The sequence below is a fragment of the Quercus robur genome, chromosome 8 (genome assembly GCF_932294415.1).
Source record: "Quercus robur chromosome 8, dhQueRobu3.1, whole genome shotgun sequence".
Classification (NCBI taxonomy): Eukaryota; Viridiplantae; Streptophyta; class Magnoliopsida; order Fagales; family Fagaceae; genus Quercus; species Quercus robur.
In genome coordinates this window covers 21747670-21764742 of record NC_065541.1, presented here as the reverse complement: position 1 = coordinate 21764742, position 17073 = coordinate 21747670, and the positions used below count along the sequence as shown (strand labels likewise).

The 17073-nt window shown below is 36.0% G+C and overlaps 3 protein-coding genes across 12 annotated transcripts in view; all 3 read right to left on the bottom strand.

Moving 5' to 3' along the window:
- Window positions 1–16766, bottom strand: part of LOC126694984 (putative FBD-associated F-box protein At3g50710) — a 93474-nt gene extending 76708 nt beyond the window's left edge. For 4 of the 10 annotated variants that reach the window (XM_050391559.1, XM_050391564.1, XM_050391563.1 and 1 more), the window contains exons 1-3: window positions 15642–16764; window positions 15356–15496; window positions 15005–15269 (exon numbers count right to left, since the gene is read on the bottom strand). In XM_050391559.1, the coding sequence (XP_050247516.1) occupies window positions 15006–15269; window positions 15356–15496; window positions 15642–16760 (1524 nt within the window). In that variant the 5' untranslated portion in view covers window positions 16761–16764 and the 3' untranslated portion in view covers window position 15005. The other 6 variants (XR_007645942.1, XR_007645941.1, XR_007645940.1 and 3 more) reach the window with 5 other exon arrangements.
- On the bottom strand, window positions 4298–5001 carry LOC126696038 (uncharacterized). The gene is made up of 3 exons (XM_050392826.1): window positions 4945–5001; window positions 4613–4753; window positions 4298–4489 (listed from the first exon to the last, which is right to left on the bottom strand). The coding sequence occupies exons 1-3, from the start codon at window positions 4999–5001 to the stop codon at window positions 4298–4300; spliced, it is 390 nt and encodes a 129-aa protein (XP_050248783.1).
- On the bottom strand, window positions 5966–6220 carry LOC126696037 (FBD-associated F-box protein At5g18780-like). The gene has a single exon (XM_050392825.1). The coding sequence runs from the start codon at window positions 6218–6220 to the stop codon at window positions 5966–5968; it is 255 nt and encodes an 84-aa protein (XP_050248782.1).
- Window positions 16767–17073: the final 307 nt, after the last annotated feature.

Here is a 17073-nt window from a genome sequence, read left to right as displayed (position 1 = left end):
AACATGTCCTCTAGGAAGTGTGACCCGAAGAAGTACTGTCGTTTTCATAAGAATCGCGGCCATTAAATTGATAAATGTCACAATCTAAAAGAACAGATAATAGAATTGATTCAACGGGGAAGACTCCAAAAGTTCATTAAGAGGGACCACTACCCCCGAGCAAGGGCTGATGACAACCCCTATGACAATGTCAAAGATCACGGACGAGATCATCCAAAGCAAGTTGTGGGCAAGATACAAATGATAACAGGGGGACTCATATCAGGAGGGTTGTACAAGTCTTTGAAGGAGACTTATTATAGGCAAATCAACAGTGTTCACATGAAGCATCCGTCCCCAAAGTATCAACGATCAGAGAGTGATGATATCACGTTCTCTGAATGGGATGCAAATGGGATTAAGCAACCCCATGATGATCCACTCGTTATTGTACTGGAAATTGAAGGTTTCAACACAAGGAGAGTATTGGTTGATAACGGGAGCTCTGTTGATATAATGTACATGACAGCCTACCAGCAATTGAGGTTGGATTCAAAGAGGCTTAGACCTTTCAAATCTCTATTGGTTAGCTTCAGTGGAGATTGAATTTATCTAAAAGGCATCATCACGTTGTCAGTCACAGTCGGTACACATCCAGCTCGGGTAACAAAACAGGTCAATTTTTTAATCGTCGATTGCCCATCGTCCTATAATGTCATCTTGGGACAACCTACACTAAATCGGCTCAAGGCTATGACCTCGACTTATTTCCTGAAAGTGAAGTTTCCTAACCCCAAACGAGATAGGGCAAATATGCGGTGATCAGCTTTTAGCTAGAAAATGTTACCAAGCAATGTTAGCTGCAAGAGAAAACCATGCATGGATGGTGGAAGAAGAACCAAGGAAACTTGCTCAGGAGCTGGAAGATGTGAGCCTAGTAGAAGGAGTCGCTACCAAAGTAACAAAGGTGGGAGCAGGACTTGACTCAGACCTGAAGGGCAAGATTGTGGAGTTCCTGAAGCAGAATCTGGATATCTTCGCCTAGACTCACGAAGACATGCCAGGTATAGACAACAAAGTGATAGAGCACAAGTTGAATGTTAATCCTACCAGAAAGCCCGTCTAACAGAAACAACTAGTTTCTACTCTTAAGAGGATCAAAGCTATTGTGGAAGAGGTAGATAAGCTTTTGACTGCTGGATTCATTAGAGAAGTCTATTACCTTGAATGGTTGGCCAACGTCGTTATGGTGAAGAAGTCCAACGAGAAATGACGCATGTGTGTTGACTTTATAGATCTCAATTGTGCCTATCCAAAAGACAGCTTTCCGCTTCCCAGGATCGATCAGTTAGTAGATTCAACAGCTTGCCATGAGCTATTGACCTTCATGGATGCATTCTCAAGTTATAACCAAATCCGCATGAATGAAGAGGACCAGGAGAAAACAGCTTTTATTACTACAGGGTCATGCCATTTGGTCTGAAGAACATAGGGGTTACTTACCAGAGGTTAGTGAATCAGATGTTTAGCAGGCAGATCAGACAAAATATAAAGGTCTATGTGGACGACATGCTTGTAAAGAGCAGGAAAGCAGAATTACACTTGGACGACCTCAGAGAAACTTTCGATACATTGAGGAAGTATCAAATGAGGTTGAACCCGGCAAAGTGTGTATTTGGGGTCTCATCAAGCAAGTTTCTAGGCTTCATGGTCTCACAGCGAGGCATAGAAGCTAACCCTGAGAAAGTCAAAGCCATATTAGATATGACATCCCCAAGGAGTGTGAAGGAGGTTTAGAGACTGACGGGGCATATAGCAGCCTTGAACATGTTCGTCTCCAAAATTACAGATAAATGCCTCCCATTCTTTAAAACATTAAAGCAGGCTTTCCAATGGACAAATGAGTGTGAAGAAGCCTTCCAAGTACTCAAGGATTTCCTGTCCAAACCCCCACTTCTAAGTCTATCCATCGAAGGAGAAGATCTGTTCCTGTACTTAGTTGTCTCTCAAACGGCTATAAGCTCGGCATTGATCCATGAAGAGCTCCAGATTCGGAAGCCAGTTTATTATACGAGCCAGGCCTTCCCTACTTCCAGATAGAAAAATTAGTCTTTGCTTTAATCATTGCATCAAGAAAGCTCCATCCCTACTTCCAAGCACACACGATCTTAGTCATGACGTACCAGTCTCTACGAAAGGTGGTGGGTAAGCCAGATGCAGTAGGGAGAATGGTCCAATGGGCAATACAATTAAGCCAATTCGACATTGATTATAGGCCCAGAACAGCGATCAAAGCCCAGGCACTGGCAGACTTTGTTGTTGAATTTACTGTGGCTGATCAAGATCCAAAATTAGATTACTGAACAGTGTATATAGACAGCTCATCAGCATCAGGCATAGGTGGAGTAGGTGTGATCCTCTTGTCTCCTGAGAAATACACCCTCAAGTATGGAGTCCGACTTCAATTCCTAGTAACGAATAATGAAGCAGAGTATGAAGCAGTCTTGACAGTCTTGTAGGTTGCTAATAATAGCTTAATTTTGCACATTTATATCATTATTAGAAAGCATTATCATACTTATTTTGAGTTAATTCATGCATTTTATAATTGGTTTTGGAATAATGCTAAATAATCAATTTTGTGCTTAATTGAATTTTAATGCATGAATTTGTCTTTTTTAGGATAATGAAATTAAATAAGTGGATTTGTGCAAAGTAGAAAGCTAATGGAGTTTAATTTTACAAGGGCCATGATGAAGTCAAAGAAGGCCAACCAAATTAAATTCAAGTCCAATTGGAGCAAGGAATCAAAGGAAATTTGCACCTAATTCAAGTCCAATTCGGATTAGAATTCCAGCCTATGCACCAGTTAGTATTTGGAGCATAACTTTCGTCTCCGATGTCCAATCGAGATGATTCAAGTTGGGTTGGAAAGATAACTTAAAGGGATACAACTTTGTAGTTTACGAAAAGTCCAAATTCTGAAGTTAAATGGGCTAAAAATGTCGGTTAAGTGAAGCCTAAAAACCTAGGATTTCCTCCAAACGGGAATTCAACTTGTAATAGGATTCCTCGACCTATTTATAGGCTCTTTAGGGCAAAATTCAGTGAAGAGCTGCTGTAGAAAATAATTTAGGTTTTTGTAAAGTTTCTTTACAGTTTTTAGAGTTTTATTTGTGTTATGGCTTATTAGAAACCTTGCTAAGGCAAGGGGTGAAACCAACCGTTTATTGGTATGTTATTAACAATTATTTATTGGTTTTATTGCTTATGTTTGTATGTTCTTGATTGTTTTACTCATCTAGAAAAGTGTTTAGTTCTGTATAATTCTTTGATTTATCATAGACTCCGGGCACATTAAATGCTTAGTATTCCCTGCGAACTAATTCACTAGTTTTGTTTTGTCTAAAATTAATCAATTGTATGAAACTACCTTAGACAATTAATTCTTGAGGTTTTATTGTTAAATCATCCAACTAAAATCATCCTTCGTATGAATTTTAGTTGAGTTATAAAATAAATTTTGTTAAGACTACCAATAGATGTGTTGTGTGTGGATCCCTAAATCTTAGCACTTTAATATATTGTTATTTTCACTCAATTTAAATTACCTTTACCAAACTACCAAAAATCTCTTTAGTTAAACTTTATTATTTTAATTTTATTCTCTTGTGGTTTGGTAATCAATTTCCTTTTCCTTGTGGATTTGACTTCGGATTTTCCGAGTTATTACTTCGCGACAATCCTGTACTTGGGAGCATTATTTAAGTCGCAGCAGTTGTAAAAGCCCTGGGTGTGAGAAACTTGAAACTGAACTCTGATTCAAAGCTCGTGACATGGCAGATGAACAATGAATATGAGGCTAAAGAGGACAGGATGAAGAGGTACTTAGCATTGACCAATCAGTTAATTTCTAACTTTGATGATGTCAAGATTGCTCAGGTACCCTGGGAGGAAAATTCAGAAGCGGACGAGGTTGTTAGGCTAGCATCGTCGAAGACTAATGAACGAAGACCTGGATTGTACATGGAGGTGCAATACCTTTTGAGCATTGAGGGGTTAGACGTGAATTACGTCCAGTTAGGAGAAAGCTGGATGGATCCAATAACATACGTCAAGGATGGTAACCTCCCTGCAGATCTCGTGGAAGCCAGGAAAGTCAAAGTTAGGTCGTCTAGATTTACAATCTTGAATGACGAACTTTACAAAAGCGGATTCTCACAACCTTACTTAAAGTGCCTTAATCCAGAAGATGCTGAGTATGTACTAAGGGAAATCCACGAAAGGGTATGAGAAAATCACTCTGGACCACGATCATTCATTGGGCAAGTTTCTCAAGAACATTTTCCTTCGACTTTCCTCTATAAACTTGAATTGTTGCTGTCTTCAAAACTCTTGCCTCCTTTAGAATATATTTTACAAATTCCTCTTCATCTTTCAAACCTTCAAATCCTCCATAATAAAAACTTGTAAGATGTGATGACAGATAGTCACGATCATATTGTGGCTCCTTCCAGCATAAGTTGCTTTTATCATAAGTATATTCTTGATGACAACAAACACAACAGATCATAAGTGTAAGTTTAGGGGAGATGAAAGATCAACTAAAAATACCTCAATTAAACAAGCTAACCTTAGTAACAACAAGAGTTTCTAGATTAGGAGCATTCTGGAGCAAGTCTTGTAACATTGGCCAGTTACAATCAGTAACATTAAAGTCCAGTTGGACCAAATTCTGGAATGAGGAAGGATAAATATTTCCTACGTTGTGCCACTGCATTCGAGATTAAAATCACATAACATCAAATAGATAAAACATAAAAGCGAGACTATGACCTCGTATTTCTAGCATAAGTTGCTTTTATCATAAGTATATTCTTGATGACAACAAACACAGCAGATCATAAGTGTAAGTTTAGGGGAGATGAAAGATCAACTAAAAATACCTCAATTAAACAAGCTAACCTTAGTAACAACAAGAGTTTCTAGATTAGGAGCATTATGGAGCAAGTCTTGTAACATTGGCCAGTTACAATCAGTAACATTAAAGTCCAGTTGGACCAAATTTTGGAATGAGGAAGGATAAATATTTCCTACGTTGTGCCACTACATTCGAGATTAAAATCACATAACATCAAATAGATAAAACATAAAAGCGAGACTATGACCTCGTATTGTCCTAAGAAATTGAACTAATAAAGATCATAGGTTTATTGAAAAAAAGAAAAGAAAAAAGAAGCAATTATGAAGGGGATCTAACCTCTGTGCCGTAAGGGGAAAATGAGAGAAATTTGACGTTATTCAGAGCAGTAAAAAGCCTGAATACCCATTCTCTATAAAATTCTTTGTGTATATCATACACATACGACTCGACATTTGCCTAAACTAGGTTGTCTAGTTTTTCATGGAATTTGATGTCTCGGAGATCACCTTCAAAATTGAAGTACTCAAGAGCTGGGGCGTTTATCTTAAGTTTGTAATTGCATAAATTATATACATTTTCGCTGAAACTTAAGCGTTTCAGCATGGGTACACATAATTTATACTCAACCTCGGAAAGGTCAGTTGTAAATGACAAATCTTCGAGGATAGGGCAGCCAGAAAAGAGCCTCAAGAAAGAGCGTTCCTGTGAATTAATGATACTCGGCAATGAAATTTCTAGTAGATGCAGTATCTTTAGGCTCGAGAAATTAAAGGATAATAAAGGAGTGTCAATGTCAATGTCAATATCACCGCTTAATTTCAAAACCACTAATGTCCTGCAAGAGAAAAAGCTTGGAGGCAATTTCAGATTTTCCACATCACAGTCATGCATAAAAATGTCAAGATCAAGTTCTTTGACTTTACGAGCAGCAGCAGTGTGAAGCCATGTGTCAAGATGGGAACCGTCCCACCCAAATTTCCATTGAAGGCGAAAAGTTTGGAGCTCTCCACATTCTTGTTGAGCCAAAACGCTTGACACAATATGTGCAAACTTGATCTCACGTTAATCATCTTCATCATCATCATCATCATCATCAACTGAAAGCTCCGAAGTGTTAATCGTATCACTGTCGAGGTCTAGCATTGGGACGAGAGTCCAAAGGAGCTTCCACCTGGTTGACAAAATGCTTGTGGCGATTGAGTCTTTGGTTGGAAGGAAGGAGAGGATGTGGCAAAGAAGAGATTCCGGTAGATTACTGATCTTGTTGACCACTCCATCTTTTCCGGGAGAAAGTGTCTGGCGTTTTGATTCGGCCATCAACAAGGTGAATAGGGTTTGCTGAAGCTAATGGTTGGAACTTGGAATGATGGAGTCAACAGTTTCTTTTCTATAATTTTTTTTTGAGTGAGATGGATTTTTCAGTAAAATTGAAGTAAATTTTTTTTTTTTTTTTAAGGGCTTTGCTTCTCCTTCTTCTTCTTCACACTCTTTAGAGGATTTTCATAAAGAATGCTAAATGCTAAATTTTAACATCAAATTTGTAAAAAACACACTCCATCAAGAATGCTAAATGCTATTACTTTTGACATCTAGCTACAGTGGGTTGCTATCTCTAGCAGCCCACTGTAGCAAGATGTAAAAAAAAAAAAAAAAAAAATTCTTGTTTAGTAAAACACGTATGTCCCCTTTTCACTTTTCCTCTCATATGCTCCACCTTTTCGCCTTTTTTTTTTTCCTGGTTCTCTCTTCTCCCATGCCTACACCTCTGCCTCCTCTGTTTTTTTTTTTTTTTTTTTTTTTTTTTTTTTTTTTTTTTTTTTTTTTTTCTTCATTTTCCCTTAACCTAAGCCTTCCTTCAACCCACGCTGCCAAACCCATCTGCGCTTCACTACTCCCTCTGACCAATCCCACCATCACAAACACAGCCTCTTCTCTTCTTCCTCTGACTGAACGCATAATCACAAACCCAAGCATTCTCTCCTTGATCGAACCCACAATCACAAACCCAACTGCTTATCTTCTTCCTCTGACAACCCACTCTTCTCTCCCTGACTGAACCCAAAAACCTAGTCTTGAAACCCATATTCTCATCTCAAAACCAAAGATTTTGGGTTTTGTGGTGTTGTCTTTGAATCTCCGATGGTGGATATTGTTTTTTTGGGTTTTGTGGTGAATCTTTGTGGGTCTCCATGGATCATTGATTTGAATCTCTGTGGGTCTCCATGGGTTATTGATTTTGGGTTTTATGGATGTTGTTGTTTTTCTGGGTTTTGTGGTGAATCTGTGTGGGTCTGTGTGGGTTTTTCTAGGTTTTCTGCTTATGCTAGTGTGTGTGTGTGTGTGAGTGTTTTTTTTTTTTCTCTAGTGGTGGTGGTTGAGATGGATATGGGTTTGCTGGTTTGAGATGGAAGTGTGTGAGTTTGTTGGATAGACAAGTGGGTATGGGTGGCTAGTGTTTTTTTTTTTTTTGGTGGTGGTGGATGGGTTGGGTATGTGTTTGCTAGGTGGAGAAGGTGAGTGTGAGTTTGCTTGGTTGAGAGTGACAGAGAGGAAGAGAGAGAAAGAAATATATATTGAAAAATAAAAAAAGAATATTTAAATGAAGTGGTAAAAAATATAGAATTTTTTATGTTTGATGTATTGTAAAATGAGGTGTTAAAATAAATAAAGTGGCTTTTTGAGATCTTAAATGCTAAATTTTTTGAGATCCTTGATGAGAATGCTCTTAACAGTTATCAGAAAGATGGTTCAGATTGTGTATTGTTGGGTGGTTGCCCCTTTCTGAACCCATTGATTTCATCAACTTAGCCCTTCAAATCAACCACCCATGACCCTTCTCTTCTAAACCCCATACCCAAAGATCAATATCAAAAACAAACAAACAATAAAACTTTTTTTTTTTTTTGAGAAACTGAAGTAACTTATTTTAATGATCGAGTTTCGAGCTTCATCATACTCATTCCTAGGACCACCACCAAATAACAAAAGTTTTTTTTTTTTTTTTTCCAATTTAAAATAAATAAAAAATAGCCAACCATAAATTAGATGAATTGACTTTTAAAGGAGAACGTAGACAAGACAACTATGGGAGAACAAAGAGAGGAGAACAAAAGTTCAATCTCTCAAAAATCAACATGTAATATGATTTTAAATGTCAAATTCCTTTGCTTTCAAAAAAAAAAAATCCAAATTCCTTTGTGGTTTGTTTGGATGACATTGATTTGGATTTGGATTTAAGAGGCCCATATCTGAATCCTTTGTTAGGGTAAGTTAAAAGAAATGATTTGGATTTGACCCAAACCCATCTTGGATTTCAATGGTCCGAATCCATTGATTTGAAATCCCCTCACAAACCCAAGAATTTAGAAATCCCTTGCCCTCACGCTTGCGCTTTCTTCTCAATTCTTCATCAGCTCCAGAAACTCTGTCATGCTCTCTCTTCCTCGCCCAAGCTTTTCTTCTTTCTCTCTTTCTTGCAACAAGGTTTGTCTCTCTCAACTATTTTCTTCCTCTTTATCCTCTCTATTTCTCTCTTTCTACTAAATTTGAATCATAAAGGCTCTTGAGTTTTTTGTGGGTTTCATTTTTTTTTTGGGTATATTGTGTTTTTTTTCTCTTCTTGTTGCTAATCTAACATTTTTTAGGATGTTGACAGATTTGATACCAAGGTCCAAATACCATATTTGAAAGCATAATAGAAATGGGAAGAAAAGATAAGCAACTGCAATCTCCATCCGGATCACAATCTCAATCTCAATCACAATCACATTCAGGACAATATATTCAATGGAATACGGATACGGAAATGGACAAAGCATTAGCAAATATTTTATATGATCAATTAGCTCAAGGAAATAGGGAGGATGGGTACTAGAAAGAGGTGGCATACCAAGTTGCTGTGGAGTACATAAATGCTCAATAGATTCTCAATTTGAAAAAGGACAGTATTTAAAATAGACCGAAGGCGTGGAAGCGACATTTTGCTATGATTACTAATATAAAAAATCAAAGCGGGCTTGTTTGGGATGAAGCAAAGAAAAAGGTTGTTGTCATAGCGGATAATCACCATGTGTTGTGGGATACTTACGTTAAGGTAGGATCCCTTATGACTTTTTTCTCTTAAATACGTTCATCACATATTTTAACAAAGATTTAGTCTATTCTCTTTTGTATTCTAAAAAATTAGAAATAATAAAAGTTGTTTATGGAATGTTATGTTATATGGTTGTTACGTTATATGGTTGATCAATTAGACAATTAGTGTACCCTTTTGTAATGGACAGTAAATGTATTAGTGGAATTTAATTACTATATATTTTTAGGCACCCTAAAGTCATTAGGGAACAAAATAAGCAGCCACAATGTTGATATGAACCAAAAGGAAAAACCTCAACAATATCCAATCTTGAGTTCCTTTAAATTGAAGGTATTTGCTTTAAACAATAAACATAATTAATGTGAACCCTTTTGTAATGGACAGTAAATGTATTAGTGGAATTTAATTACTATATATTTTTAGGCACCCTAAAGTCATTAGGGAAAAAAATAAGCAGCCACAATGTTGATATGAACCAAAAGGAAAAACCTCAACAATATCCAATCTTGAGTTCCTTTAAATTGAAGGTATTTGCCTTAAACAATAAGCATAATTAATGTGAATTATTATATGCAGTTTTCTTGTCACAAACCCATTGAGTAGAGGCATAGAAACACTTTTCTGATCATACAATAATCCTAAAAAGAAATAGAGGAACTCCAACAAAATTTTCCATAAACAACATGGAAACAGCAACTGCTCTAGACCAATTAGAGAAATACACGAAGGAAATAGCACGCCGCATCACTTGTGCTTTGGCAGTTGAGCTTCAAATAGGGACTAATAATAGAATTTCTTAGAGAAAACCCGCCCTTTGGCTACCAAGTCTAGACAGTCAGAGATGGCTATGCCAATGTAGTTGTTAACTTAAAATGTGACTAGTAGTTACAAAGACAGGACTGCTTCCTCATTTTCCAATGTTGGCTACTAATTACCGCTTTTATTTCGAATTGTTATTCAATATGTTCTCAATATTCCACTAGTTAACATTATTGTCATATACTCTCTATTTCTAGCAATATGACACTTCTTTCGGTATTGTGTTTAACAATGTTACTGAACTAAACATGCCAAGACGCTCAAAAAATCCAGCTTTTTCTTTTTACTCGTATAAAATTATTAATATGATGTGTATGGGAACCACAAGCTAGCTAAGCTCATCTGATTGCCCAAAAGTACTTCGCTCAATGGTAGAATCTAAATCACTTTTACGAGTGCACCAAGTTTACAATTAAATATGGAAACATTTCACATTAGAACAACTTAAGCCGTTTAGTCTAGACACCTTCCAATCAAAGGCCAAAAGCATTCAAAATACGAATGTCTTTAGAGACCAAAACTCGGTCAACAAGACTACTAAATAACTTCTGTAAACATGAATAGCTAATCTGAACATGGATCACTAGAAACTTTTCCCCCCCAGGAATCATGAAACAAAGGGCTAACAACTATTTAACAAACAACCTACCTACATGGTTTCCCAAGGCCCATTTTGCATGTACATGAGCTACACTACATTCAAATCTCTTTTCACCCATTGAAATTTACAATTAACAAAATCTCTTTGAAGAGTTAAAATATCATCAGTTACGGTACCTATTTCCCATCACAATTGCCTCAATGCAGCATTTTGAGTTCTCTTCAAATTACACCCGAGTATGACCTATTTTCTGAGCTAAAAACATTGCCCACCTGAAGGCAAGAGATTCAGCAACCTAATTTAAATCCAAACACATTTAAGACACAAGTGTTTAACCAATCCAAACACATTTCAGAACTAAACATTAATCACAAAGTACTAAACTAAAATTCACTTAATTTCTAGTTAGTTTCTGATTCATATGCTTTCCTTCCAAAAAAAATTGATAGGTCTATGGTCTCTTCTATCCCTTTGTATGCCATATCAAGAGTCCAGGCTCCAAAGGCCACTTGCTCAAAGGTGCATCCTATTTTAAATAATTTTTGGTGGGAAGCCTCAAAGGGCTCAAAATTAACATATCTAAGAAAGTGGGAGTCCATTTGTAAGCCAAAAGAGTTAGGAGGACACAATTTTACAAAAGTTGAGAATTTCAACAATGCTTTTGTAGCAAACTACGGATGGAGTTATCATGCATTGAAAATAGACCTTCCGTGAGGCTGCTAAATTCTAAATACCTAAGAACTGGTTTTTTACTTCAAGCTCACGCCAAGTTGATTTGGTTTTCAATATTGGCAGTAGAGCCCTTCTCAAGAGAGCATGTGGAAGGTAGACATGGCAAAACGGACGGGTCGGGTCAAGTTTGGGTCGGGTCAAACGGGTCATGTGTCAAAACGGGTCACTTTTAAACGAGTCAATCGAGTTGCGGGTTGGGTCGGGTCAACCCGTATTTTTCAAACAATTTTTTTTTTTTTTTCAATTACAAAAACAAATCAATGACAACCTGTTTAGAGAAAATGAATAAAATCAGTTAAGCAAATGAATTGCACTTAATGTCACTTGTTAATATCCTTTCAATTCTGACAGTTTTGACTTTTTGAGTATAGCAAAAATTATTTATAGTTATAAATTCATGATGGAAAAAGTCTTCAATGTTAATAGTTCATTGTTAAAATGCATATAATTACAAGTTTACAACTTCAATAAAGAGATAGATCTTAAAACTAAGAAAACAAGTAAGCCAGTAAAGTAGCAAGTTATCAGTCTTCTTAAGTGCACATGTTCCTATTGCATTTAAAATAATAGTAAAGTTAGATTACTTAAAAAGATAAACTAAACAAAAAAAAAAATTAAAAATAAATATAACATATTAAGTAAAGAAGAATAAGTAAATATTTTATAAAAATTACACCTCAATCTCAATCTACTCAACGTTGGTAACAGATCCAGCACTGCAAATATTCATAATTGCAAATTGTAGCTCAAGTTGGCCAATTTCGTCGGCATCTTCATTTACAATAAAAAATTTTAATATAACTTAATGTACCATGAAAGTAAATCAATAAAAAATTAAAATGGTATAATTATGTCTATAAAAAAAATTATATTACCTTCAAATTCATACAGTCAACTTTTAGTAGAAGACGTGAGGAACTCAACTTTCAGGTTTCACCGTTTCCGCCTTTCAGGTTTGTTTGTATAATTGTATAATTGTACTGTGTTTGTGCATTTTGTACAGTGGAGTGAATTGAGTGATGGACTACAGCTAGCAAGCAGATGAGATTTTTTTTTTTTTTAATGGTTGTGACTTGTGACTGACGGCCTTGACCAGTTGGCCATTGTGTTGTGAATTGTGATGTCTTGTGAAATAAACATTGACTGACCCGTGATGTCTTGAGAATTGTGATTTCATAATTAGCAGGCACAGTAGGCAGTAGCACTGAAACTTCTCTTAATTGTTGTGATAAACAGTAAATATATTATTATTAATTTTGTTACTTTATGCTTTATGTACATAATATCAAGAAATAATTATAAAAAAAAAAATAGCGATTTTTTTTTTAAAGATCAGGTTACGGGTTATCTAAGTCGGGTTGGGTTACGAGCCCACCTATTTTTGCTTCGGATAAAAAAAATTAGGTTTGGATCAGTAATTTTTCAGGTCAGGTTGGATTAGAAAAATTCTGACCCGTATTACCATGTCTACTAGAAGGCACGACAATGGGAGGAGCCTGATTATAAAACATGCTCAGTAGACTACCCATTCAAAGGGATTGAAGTTCCACGAAGCCATATAGTGTAACTCGACAAATAAAATAAAAATGGAAACAAGGTCATTGTACAATTTTTTTCCACTAACAATTCATAAGGGGAATTCCAATCCCCACCTTTGCAATTATCACAGAGATCTAGAAAGTAAAATATCAATGAAAGGTAGAGAGCAAAACTCTGACTTAGGCTTTTATAAAGGTCACACCCATCATCACAAAACAAAATCTATCTCAGCATTTCTTTTTCTAACTTTCCAAATCTAGCTATTACATTACCTTAAAGGTGCAATTCCAGACCACATCAAGGCCAGTGCAACTTTATGTAAATTGTGTGGCAGCAGGAAGCCATTAGCATTATAGTTCTTCTTCCAGAACTATCAGTTTAGAAAATAACTAGAAATTTAACATTAAAAATCCTAAATTAACTCAAGTGCAGAATAGGGGTGGGACATTACAAGATATTTTGTTCTCTCTATTCAGTATGTCAACTGAAGCATAAGCAAAACCTTCAGAAAACCACCTTTTTTCTTCTTTTCCTTCCTCACAACTAATGCCACCATCAGCTTAACAAGACTCAAAACTATAAAAAGTAGGTGAACAATGTCATGCAGAGTAAAAATAAGGTAAGACTTGACGAAAAGAAGGTGGTAGAAGAAGCCAAAGCTATACAGATGAGGAAGAAAATGCAAAAGGAAAGGATTGGAAAAGCTAAAATCAAAAGGTATCCATCTCAGAAACCATCTTAAGAGCAGATTAGATGAATAGTTTTTTCACATGCCATCTGGTCATAATATTGCAATGAAACTGTACCTCAGACAAGTTAATTGTCAGTTGCCCATGCTACGCCAGTCCAATGTTGAAACCTCATGAGTAAAAAGTTAAGATGGAGAAGGGCTTAACAAGAAGCACCAATGCAGATGAGTAGAGCAGCTAATGATAAAAGATTTATAGTTACTTATCAAAAAACAAAAAAAGATTTATAGTCTCAACAAGAAGCACCAGCAGAGATAAGTAGAGCAGCTAATGATAAAAGATTTATAGTTACTTATCAAAAAAGAAAATAAGAAAACAAAAAAAAACAAAAAAAGATTTATAGTCTCAACAAGAAGCACCAATGCAGGTGAGTAGAGCAGCTAATGATAAAAGATTAATAGTATTTTTAGATGTCGATCAACAATTAGTTTAGCCAATATCTACTGGAAGTGATGTGATGCATTCTTATATATAGTGTGAGTTGCGGCAGACGCGTACTTGTAGGAACACACTTGTTGACAGTATTTGCATCCCCTCTTCCAGTCATGCAATAGAACTATAGAAGAACTAATAGGTTCTGCATCAACTATCAAACATATCATGATGGCAGACTCATTTCACATTAGAACCATCTAATTTTTTTTATCATAGAAGCTTCTTAATCGAAAGCCAAACACATTCAAGATAAGGGTGTTATGTACAGACCACAACCAGGTTCTCAGAGTACCAAATACCATTTTTTTGGATAAATTGATAAACTAAACATGGATCATCAACACATTTCCCCCAAGAATCAATAACACAATTAAAAGACAAAGGACTTCAACTATTTAATAAATACAACCATTAGTAAGCCAAAACCTACTGAAGGCATTTACCTTTGAGATCTTACTTTATCATCTTTTTTCTACAATAAGAAGAGCATCTTAATATATCTCACCCTAATAGAAGTATATTGGGTACTGCAGTGGTGCTTATGTACAACATTATATAAGGCAAACAAAACTGGGCAAATATACATGAAAGGATGTGCCATGTAGATGTAGCCAAACACTGAACTGTTATGCAGAAGCAAACATTCTAAATCTTTCATCCACATATAATACTTTCAAGAGTTACATTCAACTGTTTTATTATTTCAATTGTCGCTAGCTACCCAACAGAATGAGTAAGCCTAGAATCTAAAAATTCAGGCACATAAACTATAAAGAGGTAACAAAAGCTCACTTATGAACATTTCTCTATCAAATTTTTAGTCTAATTCAAAAACAAACAAAACTTATGAAGGTCAAATGGATGTCTTGCAAAATGGTTTTCACAAAAAACAATTTCTACTAAAAGGAGGTCAGAGAACATTGGATAATTGATCATCTCTCTCTCTCTCTCTCTCTCTCTCTCTCTCTCTCTCAATCAATTCAAAGGAGGGAAGAACATGAAAATTTTAAAAATAAAAAATAAAAAAGAGTAATAAAAGCATACCACCAGCAGAGGGTCTACAATAAAAAGAAAATATTTGTAACATTGCCTTTGGAATTAGTTGCAGAGTACCAGTTAAAGAAGTATACCTCATTCAACTCTAAGTAGACATGTTGTTGAGCACCTTGGGAACATTGATAGTTTCTCAAGAACACTTTCCTTCGACTCTCCACTAGAAACTTGAAATGTTGCTGTCTTCAAAACTCTTGCCTCCTTTAGAACATATTTCACAAGTTCCACTTCATCCTTCAAACCTTTAAATCCTCTGTAATAAAAACTTGTGAGTGATGACAGATTAGCAGGATCATATTGTGGCTCCTTCCAATATAAGTTGCTTTCAACGGAATCATAACCCTGATGACAACAAACACAGCAGATCATAAGTGTAAGTTTAGGGAAGATGAATGATCAACAGAAATACTTCTATTAAATCAACTAACGTTAGTAATAACAAGAGTTTCTAGATTAGGAGCTTTTTGGAGCAAGTCTTGTAGCACATTCCAGCTACAACCATTCACTTTAAATTTTAGTTCGACCAAATTCTGGAATGAGGAAGGATAAATATTTCCCAAGTTGTGCCACTGCATGCGAGATTAAAAAATCACATCAACATCAATTTGATATAACATAAAAGCGAGATTATAACTTCGTATTGTCCTAAGAAATTGAACTAAAGATCACAGGTTTATTGAAAAATAAAAAAAGCACTTATGAATGGGATCTAACCTCTGTGCCCCTTGGAGAAAATGAGAGGAATTTGACGTTATTCAGTGCAGCAAAAAGATTGAACACCCATTTCCTACGGAATCCTTCAGGTACATACCTAGAAATATAGACATCCGACTGAACTACGTTGTCTAGTTTTTCATAGAATTTGATGGCGCGTAGATCACCATAGAATTCAAAGTACTCGAGAGCTGGGGCGTTTATTTCGAGTTCATAATCAGAGTAATTAAAATCAGTTTCTCCGAAACTTAAGCGTTTCAGCGTGGGTACACATAATTTATACTCACCCTCGGAAAAGTCAGTTGTTGTAAATGACAAATCTTCGAGGACAGGGCAGCCAGAAAGGAGCCTCAAGAAAGAGTGTTCCTGTGAATACATGATACTCGGCATTGGCAATGAAATTTCTACTAGATGCAGTATCTTTAGGCTCGGGAAATTAAAGGATAATGAAGGAGTGTCAATATCAATATCAATATCAATATCACCGCTTAATTTCAGAACCACTAATGTCCTACAAGAGAAAAAGCTTGGAGGCAATTTCAGATTTCCCACATCACTGTCGTACATTAAAATTTCGAGATCAAGTTCTTTGACTTTACGAGCAGCAGCAGTGCCAAGCCATGCGTCGAGATGGGAACCGTCCGACCAAATTTCCCATCTGAGGCGAAAAGTTTGGAGCTCTCCACATTCTTGTTGAGCCAAAACACTTGACACAACATGTGCAAACATGATCTCACGTGCATCTTCAACATCATCATCATGAAGCGAAAGCTCCAAAGTGTTGATCTTGTCACTGTCGAGGTCTAGCTTTGGGACGAGAGTCCAAAGGAGCTTCCACCTGGTTGACAAAATGCTTGTGGCGATTAACTCTTTGGTTGGAAGGAAGGAGAGAATGTGGCAGAGAAGAGATTCCGGTAGACTACTGATCCTGTCGACCACTGCATCTTTTCCGGGAGAGAGTGTCTGGCGTTTTGAATTTGATTGAGTGGACGATTCGGCCATCAAAGAGGTCAAAGGTTTAGGGTTTGCTGAAGCTAACGGTTGGAATGCTGGAGTTACAGTTTCTTTTTCCTTTTTTTTCTTTTTTTTTAAGAGAGAGAGAGAGAGAGAGAGAGTCATTCCTATGCCACCAGGCCCTCCACCACCAAATACCACAAGGTTTTTGACATTTTCAGTTTTTTTGTTTATATATATATATATATATATATATATATATATATAACCGAAACTTTTGAAACTCCCACAATTTTTCCGTAAGCACAATTTAAAAAAAATAATAATAAAACAAAAAAAAAAACCAAAATCGAAAAAAAAAAAGTCATAAATTTTTAATTTTTAAATCTGATTTATTTCTTTTTTATTAAATATATATACTCTCCTTTCACAAACCAAATACTCTTCCTCGATATAATTTTGAACCAAAACCCTCTAA